Consider the following 13214-nt stretch of genomic DNA (forward strand, 5'->3'; position numbering starts at 1 on the left):
TCACACTCTGATTCTTCAGTCAACAATTATGCATTAAGAACCTATTCTGTTCCAGAAGTTGAGAGGGCTCCTTCCTCCTAATTCTTTCTGTCCACATTATCTGTGACTTACATTTAACACTCTTACTACTGTCCTACTCTTCCCATATGTCACTTTATATTTGTGGGAAAGGATCTTAAATGTTTTATTTAGCAGCTGGTTTTTGTGTGCAATCTCACAAGCGACTTGTGATTTGTAGGTGATTTGTCTTGGGAACCAGCATATGCACGTCTTTTACACCGCCCATAGCACATGATGAAGGGCTAAATATCTTGCTATTTAATTGCTGTTAAGTATGTTTTCACTTTCAAACGTTGTGAATACTTTTGTGCCTTTCTTAGAGGGACAGAAGGAAAGAGGGAAGAGGTTGACATCCCTAGAATTTGTTCAGTTGCCTAACATTGTCCTTAACTATATAACTCGTTAACAAGTATTTATGGAGTTCCTATTACGGGTCAGATACAGGCACAAACGTTCCATTATGGTAGAGCCTTAATCACAGTCTTAATTCACCAGCACCTATTGCTGTTTTCTGCACATAGTTAGCACTCAGTACGTGTTGAGCGACTATATGAATGTAGCCTCCTGCTGTCAAGCAGCTCTTATTTTAGCGGTGTAGGGGTAAATGGGATATAGGTGACGAACAAATAAGATGAGCCAGGTGATTTCAGAGCATGATCATTACTGTGAGAAAAATAAGACGGGATAATTAACATTATGCAGTTTGCCAGTTTGGGCTCATTGGGGTTTTTTGTCGTTTTTTAATCAGCAGAGTCAAGCGACCCCATGAGCACGGCTTAGTGGACAAGATGCCAGTCTCTGGAGGCAGATTTCCCGGATTCACAACCCGGCCTCCTCCCTCGCCGGGAGTCTCTGGACCAATTACTTAACCTGTCTGGCCTCGACACCCCCATCCTCTAACAGTACCGACCGCACGGGGTGGGTGTGAGGGTTAAAGAGAGGCGATGCGGAGCGCAAAGTACTGGGAGCCGTGCGGGCCGCCGAGGGAAGCCCCCCGGAAGCAGCGGGATCCCCAGGGCCTCGGTTAACTCACCTGGCGCCGAGGGAGGCGAGCCCCCCCGCCCCTCCCCCCGCGGCAGGTTGTGAGCAGGGGCCAGCCGGGCAGAGCTCTGACCTTGACCTGGGGTCCCTGGGGCTGAGGGGTCAGGTCCCCCGTCCGCCGGCGGGGGCAGAGGAGACGGGCTGGCGGGCCACGCGGGGGCGGCGCGGGCGGGAGGCCTCGAGGGCTCCGCCGGCGCCCCAGGGCGCCCCCGGCGGGGGAGGGGCCGGCTCGGCCCTCCCCGCCGCCCGCGGCCCGGAGCAGCGCCCCCCGCCCCCGCCCCTCGCGGCCCCGCCCCCGGCCCCGGCCCCGGCCCCGGCCCCGGCCCAACGGGCGCGGGCGCGCAGCCCCCCGGGGGCGCGAGGCCGCGGGCGGGCCCTCCTGGCGATTGGCCGGGCGGGCGCGGGGAGGGCGCGGGGAGGGCGCGGGGAGGGCGCGGGCGGGGCGCGGGGAGGGCGCGGGGGGCACGCGGGCGGGCTGGCGGGCGGGGCGGGGGCGGGCACATGCGCGCAGGCGGCGCGGCCGGCACGCGGCGCTCGCGCTCCCGGCTTAAATGAGCCTGGGCTGCCCGCGCCCGCCACTTCGGAGCTGCCCGTGCGGGCGCTGCCCCTCGCGCCAGCGCGCCTGGGCTCGCGGGCGGCCGATGGGACGGAGCGCCGCGGAGCTGGAGGCGGCGCCCGTCGGGGGGCTCGGGCAGCGCGGGAGCCCGCCGCGGGGCTCGGGCATGGCGGGCGGCCGGACCTGAGCCCTGCCCCGCGGGGAGGCAGCCTGCGGGCCGGCGATGGGGGCCGGGCCGTGAGCGCCGCTGGCCGCCGCCGCTTGGGCCCCTCGCGAGGCGCCGGGCCGCCCGGGAACATGGCCCTGGAGCAGCTGTGCGCGGTCCTCAAAGGTAAGCGCGGGGCCCGGACGGCGCCCCCTGCGGGCGGAGGCCGGCGTCCCCGCGTCCCTCCCGGGCGCCCGCGCGCCTCTTTGTCTGGTCCGCGCGGGTCGCCGGGTGCACCTGCCCGCCCCGCGCGGCTGCCCCAGCCTCCTGCGGGCCGGCAGGCTCCGGGGCGCTCCGGGGCGCGCGGGGGGGGCCGGGGAGCAGCGGCGCGGCGGGGCCCTCCGAGCCGTTCGCGCCCCTTCCTTGCAATTCCGCTCATGGCTTTGCAAAGTTGTGGGGTTCGTGCAAGTGGGGCCGAGGCCGTTCTCCCTCGGCCTTTGATGACAGAAAGTCATTCCCCGCGGACAACAAAAGCCCCCGCCGAGGCGCCGCGGAGCAGCTCTCGGAAAGCCCCGCGCCGGCGGGGGGCGGGCGGGCGGCGGGCGGCCGAAGGGCCTGTGCGCCGGGCCGGGTCCCACCTGCTGCGGCCGCGGAGGCTGCGGCACCACTGCGGGCGCCGCGACCCGGCCCGGCCCGGCCCGGCCCGCCGCCTCCCGGGACCTCGGAGCGCCGCGCCGCGGCCGCCTGCCGGGTTCGCTCTGCCTCCCGAACCGGGAACTAACACGGCGGCTCGCCAAGTGCACGAAGCTCCCGAACGTGCTCAACGGCTTCGCCTCTCCCTGGAGGTGTTATTCTAGATAGAAATATATTGACGTAGATAATTAAGACTGTGATACAAAGTTGCTTCCGAAACTCGGGTGGCATAAATCCTTTGCTCGGTCGTCAGAGGAAAACCGCCACCGAAACGGGGCTTCCCCCTCTCCCCCCCGCTGATTGAAATTGAAAACTGAAGAGCTACGTTGCTCAGGCTGTGACATGTGTTCTTTTATATTGGGTCAGGAGTTAAGGTTTTGTATTAGCAGCGTTACATGGAGCTTATTGTAGCCCGGTATTCGCACAGTGACAAATGGTGGGTGTTTTTTTCCCCCATTCCGGATTAACACTTTTTTTTTTTTTTCAGATTCATTAGAAAATTCAGTGTAATTTTGCTTTTAATTTTAACTGGACAAATTACCTGCTTTCCAGATTTTCCTGAGCTTTTAGCAGTTCAACTTAAAATGTTTACCCACTGGACACTTACAGTTTGTATCAAGGTAACCCAGTTACCTAGTGCACACTTCACTCATCCATGAATTCCTAGTGGTTTCTTCATTACATTAAAATTTAAAACTCGGGTGTTAATTTCATATAGTTTTCCTATATATAAATCTGATTTATATAGCCATTCCGTGGAAATTAAGATTGTCTTATTCTCTCAAAATAAATCGTGTGTGCACAGTAGTTTCTTCTGATGGTGCTCCATTATCCGAATGTGCCTCATTGTCCTGATCGCTTTAAGGTCATCAACATCATGACAGTCCATCCGGGCAGCCCCTGGGGAGAAGCAGCCCTGTTCTAGAGCCCTACCTGCCCAACTTCAGGGAACTGAGCTGGATAGGACAGATTCCCTGATCCTCCTGAATGAAGGGGTTTTTTGCAGCTTCTCTGCCTCTGCCTTGGTCGTTGGTGCACACTGCCCTCTCTGGCCACTGTGGTAAAGCACTGAGCTGTTGCACCTTTCAGGAAAAGATTCTGTGCTGATGGCAGAGCCAACAGTGAAAACAGTGTAGTATCTGGCTTTTCTTTTTAATGTACAGTAAATCTTACAGTAGTTTTACATGCTAGAGTGTTTTAAGGGTCAAGCTAACTTACAGTTGTAGGCTAGCTAGAGATGAAAGACTATTAAGACTTCTAAAGTTTGTGTGCTTGTAAATATGGGGAATTGGTCTGGGGAGATTCAAGAAATTAACAAAACTTGATTCTGAGAAGGGAATCTGGGAGAGGACAGAGCGAAGGGAAGACTTCTCTTTCACTGCACCCTCATTTGTAGCACTTGATTTTTTTTTTTTTTTTTTTTTTACCAAATGTGTGTTACCTATACAAAAATTGTTATTTTTAATTTTAAAAATTATCTTTTGGTAAAACACTGGATTTTCCTAGTGTTTCCATTCATTGTGTGCGTCAAGGCAAGAAAAACAGCCCTTAAGTGTCCTGTGAGGTGAATTGCTTCAACACTGAAGAGGTTCTTATCAGAAGCAGTTATTTAATATTTGCATAATTATGGATATTACCTACCAAAAGCCTTGTTTGCAGTATTATGGTCAGTTTCTACTAAAACAAATCATCCATAATGAATGTGTGAGATTTTAAGTAATAGGTAATTTTCTTTAAGATGCCATTGATTCACAAAAAAAAAAAAAAAAAAGATGCCATTGATTCACAAAAAAAAAAAAAAAAGATGCCATTGATTCTTTTTGTTTTACTCAGCAGTGAGAACAAAAGGATAATTCTACTAGGTTTTTAAATCTTTCATACGTTGTTAAAATGGAAAAATTCACTTCTAACTGTTTATGATCCCTCCAGGTCTTATAAAATTTAACTTTCTGTCAAAGTTAAGTAAGCATCATAGTCACACGAAAATATTGCATCAGTATTATGAGCCCATTTTTTACTGTTTTATTCATCTGCACATTTTCGGAGAATCGTATTAGACTCAGTTATATTTAAATCTGTATAAACTCTTGTTAAATTTATTGTGTAACAGCGCGAATATCCCTCAGCACTATATTTTTAAAATCTTATGCGAGACTGACAAAAATTAACTCCTGTCTTTCATTCTCACACCTCATTCAAAAATCAGTAAACTATACAAAAATAAGTACAGTACTAGAAAGCTAGCTCTTTAATAGTGAAGTTCTTAAGCACAGTCTTGTTAAAAATTAACTTTTTGGCTTTTTCCCCCAGAATTTGGAGGAAATGTTTTAATGCTGAAAACTGAAGTCCGGCTAAACACTGGTTTTATTATAGTAAATCCTTAAACTAGAATCTAGTTCATCTGTGTTTTGAAACCAAGTTCACCTGTTAGAAAAAACATGCAGCCCTGTAATACACACCCATGTGTGTTCAAATCACTTTCATTTTTGAAATAAGAAAAAAAGATAAACTATAAATAAAAATCATATCTAAAGTTTTAAAGTAATCTCAAATTCCGTTCTTGGTTACTATCCATTACACAATAAATTACTATCCATTTAGTACAGTCTCCTGTAGTTTTTTTTTTCAGTCTCATTTTTAAATTTACGCTCCTGCAGGGTAATTGTTGATGATTTAAAAAAATGTCTGTCTCCCTGAGTCACTATGAGATTCCAGTTATTACTTTCTCTGAGTTGGAAAGGGGAACCCTAAAATGTTATCTGGTCCATTGGTTTCCAAATTTTCCTTAACAGTAGAACTTCCTCAAAAGGAACCCTTCTCAGGGGGTACTCAAAAACCTAAACCAAGATGATAAGAACTAGATGGTTCTAGTTGGTGAGCAATCTCACCATCTCAAAGGCTCATCAGAGCAGCCCTCCCCAAAAAACTGATATTTTTGAACATGTGTGTTGTATCCCTCACAAAATTGCAGTGTACTAATCTGAAAGTTCAATTCTTCCTAGGCAAAATGACATTAAAACATGTTGGTTTAAATATGCCTAGAGAAATATGTTGGAAATTGCAGCACTAGTGGGTGAGAAGATACCACACACTCTTTAAAATGTGACCTGGTCACTTTAAATTTGTTCCTGTGGATGTCGATGTCTAAAGAAGACTCCTGTAAAGTGAGAACATCCAAAATTGCCCTCTTAAGAGCATTTGGCCAGCAAGGAGATTGTCACATTCTGCAGGAAGGAAAGTGCTTCTGCTATGGTTACTCTTTCTTAAAATGGTTAGCAGTCTGATTAGCATATGTAGACTGGAATGATCCCAAAGTTTGCCAAGTCCATCTTCTTTCTTAACCAATAAGTAAAAGTGAGTTTGATTAAATTTGAGTACTCTGTTCTGTGGAACATAGTTTACTGAAAACAAGTTACTACTACCTCAAGTAGTACGTGGACTCTCATGGAACTCCAGTCTGCTTTCATTATACCAAAGAGTGGAGAGCTGGAGACCAGTTAGGCGGTGGTTGCACCCTGGCACCTCGTGATAGATTCTACAAACTTTACATTTAATGGTTTGGTGCTTAAAACAGGAAGGCTTATTAGAAAGAGGCACATTTAATTACTAACAGAGGTAAATTGAGCCAGCTTGAGAAAAGTAAGAGGAGTGGCTAGATATCTGGAAAGAAAAATAAAAATCAATTCTTTGATTTATCCCTTGATTTATGCTTAGATAAAAGAAGCGGGATCATCTGTGTGACTACTGTTAACCAAGATGCGTGCTTCTTAATTTGTTAATGCAGGATGGACTCTGCACTGTATGTTGTAGTTACAAAAAAGACCTAATCACGGTCATGCTTAGTCATGCTTATTCATCTAGCTTTTATTGAATGATATTGTGGGCCAGGCAGTCTTCTAGTCCCTAGAGATGCATCAGTGAATCAGACAAGGTTCCTCTTTCTGGTAGGTATTGACAAATAATGAGCAAGAAAATATCGAGCGATATAAATAATAATTACAGTATTTATATAATAAAGAAGGATGAAGGAGAAAATGTAGAGCTTTTTTAGAAGTCAGAAAGGCCTCACAAGACCTGAATGACAGGAGGAACCAGCCATGCAGAAAGATTCTAGGCAAAAAGAATAAGCTAGTCCCTAAGGCAAGAATTAGCTTGGTATATTGAAGTAATGGGAAGAAGGCCCGTGTAGCAATAGGTAGCAACTGGGAGGTCAGAGAAGTGGTTAGATGCTAAATCACTAAGGACATCTGAAGTCCGAGTAAGGGGTATGGATTTACTCTAAATGTAATGGGACTGTATTAGAAGATTTTATGAAAGGCTGTGATATGATCTGGTTTATGTCTTGAAAGGATCACTGACTGCTGAGTACAGAATAGACTGTAGGGGACTATGGCAGAAATACCCAGTTGTCTCCCAACATCCATTTTACACTTCAGTAATTCTCTGAATTTTAATTAAGCCCATGACCACCCAACAGAAAGAGTAGATTTTCCAGCTTTCCTTAGGATTAGGTATGATCATGTGACTAAGTGAGTCTAGCTAATTAGATGTGTGTGCAACTTTGGGAAAGTGGTAGTGTTTTTTGTTCAGTTAAAATTTTTATTTTGAGATCATTATAGATTCTGGGCAAATTTTTTTATTTTATTTATTTTTTTAAAGATTTTATTATTCATCAGAGAGAGAGAGAGAGGGGGGCAGAGACACAGGAGGTGGGAGAAGCAGGCTCCATGCAGGGAACCTGACATGGGACTCGATCCTGGGTCTCCAGGATCAGGCCCTGGGCTGAAGGCGGCGCTAAACCACTGAGCCAGCCGGGCAGGGCAAATGTTTTTAAAGGAAGAATGTCCTCAAAAAAAAAAAAAAAAAGGAAGAATGTCCTCTATCATTTCTTCATTCTTGCTGACTCTAACACAGGCATGGTAGATCCATGTTGGACCTTTAAGATGAACTTAGAAGGAAAGTCGTATACAGCTGAACAATAAGAAGTTAGGTTCCTAGGAATGATAGCCTTCACTCTAGCCTCTTGACTACTACTTTCCACAGTAAGAATATATTTGACACAAATATATTCTATCTGATATAAACTGCGTAAAAGTAAAGGCTAAAGTAAAAAACAAACCCAGACAGAACCATTAATAGTCATAGAAGTGAAAAATCTGAATGCTATCAAATAAAATTAATTTTGAAAGTGCCTAGAAAAGGCAGGTTTTAGACAGTGCCGAGGTAATTTGGTGAAAGCAAAGGGAGATCCACGGCAAGTACAGATGTTCAGAAATAAGAAATATTTGTAGAAACATTATGAGATTAGGTACCAGAGCAGAGCATTCACCAATATTTCCAAAACCAACTCATCTGCCTGCCCTCTACCCTGCCCCATCCATCTAGGCCCAAACTTGCCCCTGCCATCACCAGTGGAGACAAGGGGCAGCCTCTTTGCATTTCTTGCAGTATATTTTCATTCTTTTATTGTAGCAGTTGGCCTGTGAAGTGGGCCCCCCCCAGCAGCTTTAGCATCACTAGGGAAATGCAAGTTCTCAAGCCCTACCCCAAACCTACTAGGTCAAAATCTCGGGAAGTAACCCCCATCCACCAAAATCTGTATTTTAGTAAGCTCTCTGAGTAATTGTGGTGCACACTACTGTCCCAGTGATTGATCCAGTTCTCCCACCTGCATGTAGACTTTGCCCAGAGGGATTTGTACACTTTTGAACACCAGTATATATTACCAGTTAACCTCCAAAAAGTTATGTCACTTTGCAGTCCAGTGACAATGTATGTCAGCTTCCTGTCTTGACCAACAGGGTATCTTTATTTAAATATTAGTCTAAATTTATGTATTGTTTCGATTATTGGCACATTTTCCTAGTGGCATAATCTTTTTTTTTTTTTTTCAGTTTTTTGTAGTTTTTGTCTTGAATAAATGAAGGTGTTCTCTACACAGAAGGATACATACATAATTTACCTTTTTGTTTTTTCAATCTGGTATTGGTATTTATTTTTCTGTTTAGCTTAGAAGTAGGATCTGCTTTCTTTTTTTTCAAATAATTATTAAGTTATCTGAGAATCATTTATTAAACCTATCCTTTTACTGAGAGTTTCAAATACCATACATAAAATAAATTTTGAAATATATGTTATGTGTCTGTTGCTTAAACTTTTTCTTTTTTTTCTGTCTTTAAGCTCCTTGAGAATAAGAACCAAGGCTGCTTGGTTCATTGCTTTAGCCTCAAGGACTGGCTTGTCACACAGTGGGGGCTGGATATGTTTGTTGACAAATCATCTGTTTCTTTCTATACTGTTGCTACATTTTGAATTACTACAGCTTTATGATAAGTATATATTATTTTTAAGTATTTTATGTCTTTATTTCTAATTTTCCTTGGCCAATATAAAAAAGTCTTCAAGATGATCATCAGCAACGTTTTTAGTCCCCCAGAAAACTAAGATTTTGATTCAAATATATTTAAATACATGACTTGGAAGAATTGTTACCTTTACATTGTTTTATTATCCAAAACCTACTGTTTCTCCATTGTATTAAATTTATTGACTTGTTTATTTAATTTATTTTAGTCTTATTCTCTTCTCTTACTAAGGGTAATAATTTTCCAAGTAATTCTCTTGGGACTTCTAGGCATTGAGTAACATTATCTATAAATAATAATTTATCTCTTTTCCAGTATTTACTACATTGGCCAGTTTCCATTATTAAGTAACAATAGAAAGAATAAACTTGATCTTGACTTTTCCAGTGGAAGGTAAGGCCTTTAAACTAGAAGGCCTGGGGAGAAAGAAGCGAATATGACAGTGATTTAAGGTAAAAGTAGCAGCATTGAGGACTTGTATATAGCACCTTCCACAGAGTCTCTCTGTATCATGTAAGTCTTCATTAAAAAAATTTTTTAAGAGAGGGGAAGGGGTGGAGGGAAGACAGAGGGAGCAGGAGCAGGAGAGAGAGTCCAGGGTGAAGCTCAATGTGGAGCTTGACATGGGGCTCATGGTCAGATTCAGTCTCCTGACCCTGAGTTCATGACCTGAGCTGACAGGAGTTGACTTTTAACTGACTGAGCCACCCAGCTATACACATTATTACAAGGCCTGGACTAAACTCCAGAACCAGGTGTATGAGCAGAAATGGTGGGCACTCCCACTTTAAGCATCAAATCACAAGCAGTTCTCTATATAACTAAGTGGTATGTTTATAGAGTTTAGAATTTTTATTTTGTCATGGATCTACCTTGCAGAATTAGTGCCTTCATGGGATACCTGGGTGGCTCAGTGTTGAGTATCCGCCTATGACTCGGGTCATGATCAATGGGGTCCTGTGATCAAGTCCCATATTGGGCTTCCCGCAGGAAATGTGCTTCTGCCTATGTCTCTGCCTCTCTCTGTGTGTCTCTCATGAAGAAATGAAGAAAATCTTTAAAAAAAGAAAAGAAAAGAAGAAGGGCCTTCTTGGATACATTATCTTTGAATTCGAAATGTATGGTATTTCTGGATTTGAGTAATTATTGGTCCTTTTGGTAAGAGGAAGAAGGGAATAGTGACATGTGGTTGGAACTAAACACAGAAGAATTCCAGTGTTTGACATTAATGGAGTTTGTTTTATTATCTCAGTCTGGTTACAACAAGCAGTTTGCAAAGATCCTATTTTATACAACTAGGAGGAAACTATGTTTATTATGATATAGAATTTAGAATGATTAATAGTCACACCTGTATCACTAAATATTTGTATCCCTAATTGTCATGCAGATTCACCCCGTTCTTTATATAACACTTTTATATTCAGTAGCACTGCTCATTTGGTTGATTTAGTTGTGAATAGTTTTTTTAACATTTGGGGAAAAAGAAAATTGTGAGCAACCCTCTAAGTAAAGTAGAAAAGAATAATAGGTTTATTTGGGCTTACAATTTTATTTTTAAAATGATTTACCAGGGCAGCCCCGGTGGCTTAGCAGTTTGGCGCCACCTTCAGCCCAGGGAGTGATCCTGGAGACCCAAGATCGAGTCCCACATCGGGCTCCCTGCGTGGGGCCTGCTTCTCCCTCTGCCTGTGTCTCTGCCTCTCTCTCTCTCTCTCTCTGTCTGTCTCTCATGAAGAAATAAATAAAATATTAAAAAATAAAATGATCTACCACAGTCACACTCTGTAAATTTCATAAGTCAGATATATTACATAGCCAAATTTTATTGATCATTATGTAATTTTATTGGCACGGTTCACCCTTTTGCCATAGTTCTGCCATTGCTCTCCTGGTTTCAGTTTGTTGATTTGTTACTTGCCCTGTCGGTCTTTGTGTTAACTTCTATACTGTGAATTATAAATTTGAAAACTAGTAAATTGTTATGCCCGTGATTCAGGATGAAAAGTATACTGAGCACAAAATTTTGATCAGTTATGTATCATCCAAATGATATTCCTTGGGAAATAGTGTCCTCTAACAAGATAAATTGATACGAACGGATGTGTTATTTGCTGAATTGCCAGATACCTAATATTACTCTAGTTTTTTTTTTTTTTTATCATAAATACTCTGTTTAAAAAAAAAAAAATGGGGACCCTGGGTGGCTCAACGGTTGAGCACCTATCTTCAGCCCAGGGTGCGATCCTCGAGTCCTGGGATCGAGTCTCACATCAGGCTCCTACATGAAGCCTGCTTCTCCCTCTGCCTGTCTCTCTCTCTCTCTCTCTCTCTCTCTCTCTGTGTGTCTCATGAATAGAGAAAAACTTTAAAAAATAAAAAAATGTTTCAGTTCTCCATTCCTCAAACTCTGATCCAGTGCAAAGTTGTGAAGATTTTGAAAGGAGAATTGTTCTTGTATGACAATGAGGTCTTCAGGACTACTAGCAACCAGAGAAAGGGAAGGGGAAGTGAAAGGTGTTGAGAGAAAACAGAGGAGACAAAGGTCAGCAAGGATACAGGAAACTAAAGATGAAGATGTCAATGACTAGATTATAAAATGTAAACAACTGGCAAGAATTTACTTTTTACTTTGGTGATTTGGGTAGTAGATACTCAGTACATGCTATTGCATGAACAATGGTATGACCATCCAGCAGTCACTTAACTAGCAACCTCTTCAACCTCATTTCTCACTACCTCAGCTCTCTCACAACCTCAACCACCCTCATCTCTCTCACTGCTTTCATCCTGTAAATCATCTGCAACTACTCTACATCTGAATCATGTTATAAGTCTCTCCTTTCAATTTCCAGTACCACTGCCCTGCTTCAAGACCTTACCATTTTTGTTTCCTGAATGGTCTCTCTTTTAACAGTTTAGACTCCATGAAACCATCAGATTATTGGTCTAAAAGACAGATGTAATATGTCATTCTCTAGTTTAAAAACTCAAAATGAGAGGCACCTGGGTGGCTCAGTCGGTTAAGTGTCCTACTCTTGATTTGGGCTCAGGTCACAATCTTAGGGGTTTTAAGAGCCTGCTTAAGATTCTCTCTCCCTCTGCCCCTCCCCCTTCTTAATAGATAAATAATTAAAATTTTTGGAAATAAAAATACAAAATGACTTCTCATTAGGGTCAAAAGTCCAAACTCTTTAGTGTGACAGCTTTTTATGATCAGGCCTCATTCTGTCTCACCTGGTATACCTCTATTTCCCCTCCTTGTGCTGACCCTCCACAGATCAGTGCTCCTCCGTGTTTTTGTCCAAGCTGTTTCTTTCTCTGTATCCTGGGTTGAAGCCTGTAATATCCAAAGAGAATATACCTTTTATTTCTGAAATTATCTTCACTCTGTTCCTCTTAAGCCCCAGCAGAATGAATGGTTCCTGTCTCTGCTTCCATTATGCTTTCTGTATAACTCCTATTAAACTTATTTTCACCTTGTATTGTAAATTCTCTTTGACAATAGATTGACTTCTTAAGGATGGTAGTTTCCCATCCTTTATTTCACAGAATGCCTAGCTTATAACCCTTGCTATGTGCATCATCTTATTTAATCTTCTCTACAGCCTTATGAGGTTGGTGCTACTAGGGCAATGTCTTCATTTTATAAATAAGTAAACTGAGTTAAAAAGGCCTCACAGCTGGTACACAGCAAAACTCGAACCCCAACTTGGATCTACCTAACTCATAAAGTCCATAATCTTAACTATTTTGCTGTATCCCCCCCACCCCAAAACATCTGTGTATCCTTGGTGCCTACTATCCCTTGGTACAGTAGGCACTCTGTAAGTGCTTATTGACTGAATGAATAATAAAAACTCCAGTTCACACAGGACTTTGAGGCACTGTGATTTCCATTGAAAGGGAGGGTGAAAGATATCAGTGCACCATTCATAAAAATAAAATGTTTAAAAGAATCATCAAAATACATACACAAAACAATTCAATATATTGTTGACTGGGTCTCCGAAATGTTCAACTTGGGGGAAAAGCTTCATTTTCTAAACATGCTGGCTTTTGTAATGCAGGACACCATAGTACTGCACAACTATTAAACGTCTTGAATTTATTTCTGGGAGACTGCTGCCCCCTTACTTCTGTCTTTATTATAAATGCTCTCACAAGTCAGATAATCTAATTGAACTTTTACTGGCATAATACATTGTAGAGCTACCCAAATAATGCATGTAAAGTCTTTGAGATGGAGTACAGTAAATATAGGATGACTGAGGTCAACTAAGTTTGTTGCAAAAAAACTGTGTGTTTTTAATATATCATAAGTTGAAAAATATTTTATATGCCACATGCTGTT

The 13214-nt window shown here is 43.2% G+C and overlaps 1 protein-coding gene across 2 annotated transcripts in view; it reads left to right on the top strand.

Annotated features, from left to right (window-relative positions):
* Window positions 1-1670: 1670 nt before the first annotated feature.
* The window catches only part of NETO2 (neuropilin and tolloid like 2), a 58761-nt gene continuing 47217 nt past the window's right edge, over window positions 1671-13214 (top strand). For both annotated transcript variants that reach the window (XM_072827272.1, XM_072827273.1), the window contains exon 1: window positions 1671-1988. In XM_072827272.1, coding sequence (XP_072683373.1) covers window positions 1955-1988 — 34 coding nt within the window. In that variant the 5' untranslated portion in view covers window positions 1671-1954. The remainder of the gene's footprint in view (window positions 1989-13214) is intronic.

This window comes from Canis lupus, chromosome 5 (assembly GCF_048164855.1).
Source record: "Canis lupus baileyi chromosome 5, mCanLup2.hap1, whole genome shotgun sequence".
Classification (NCBI taxonomy): domain Eukaryota; kingdom Metazoa; phylum Chordata; class Mammalia; order Carnivora; family Canidae; genus Canis; species Canis lupus.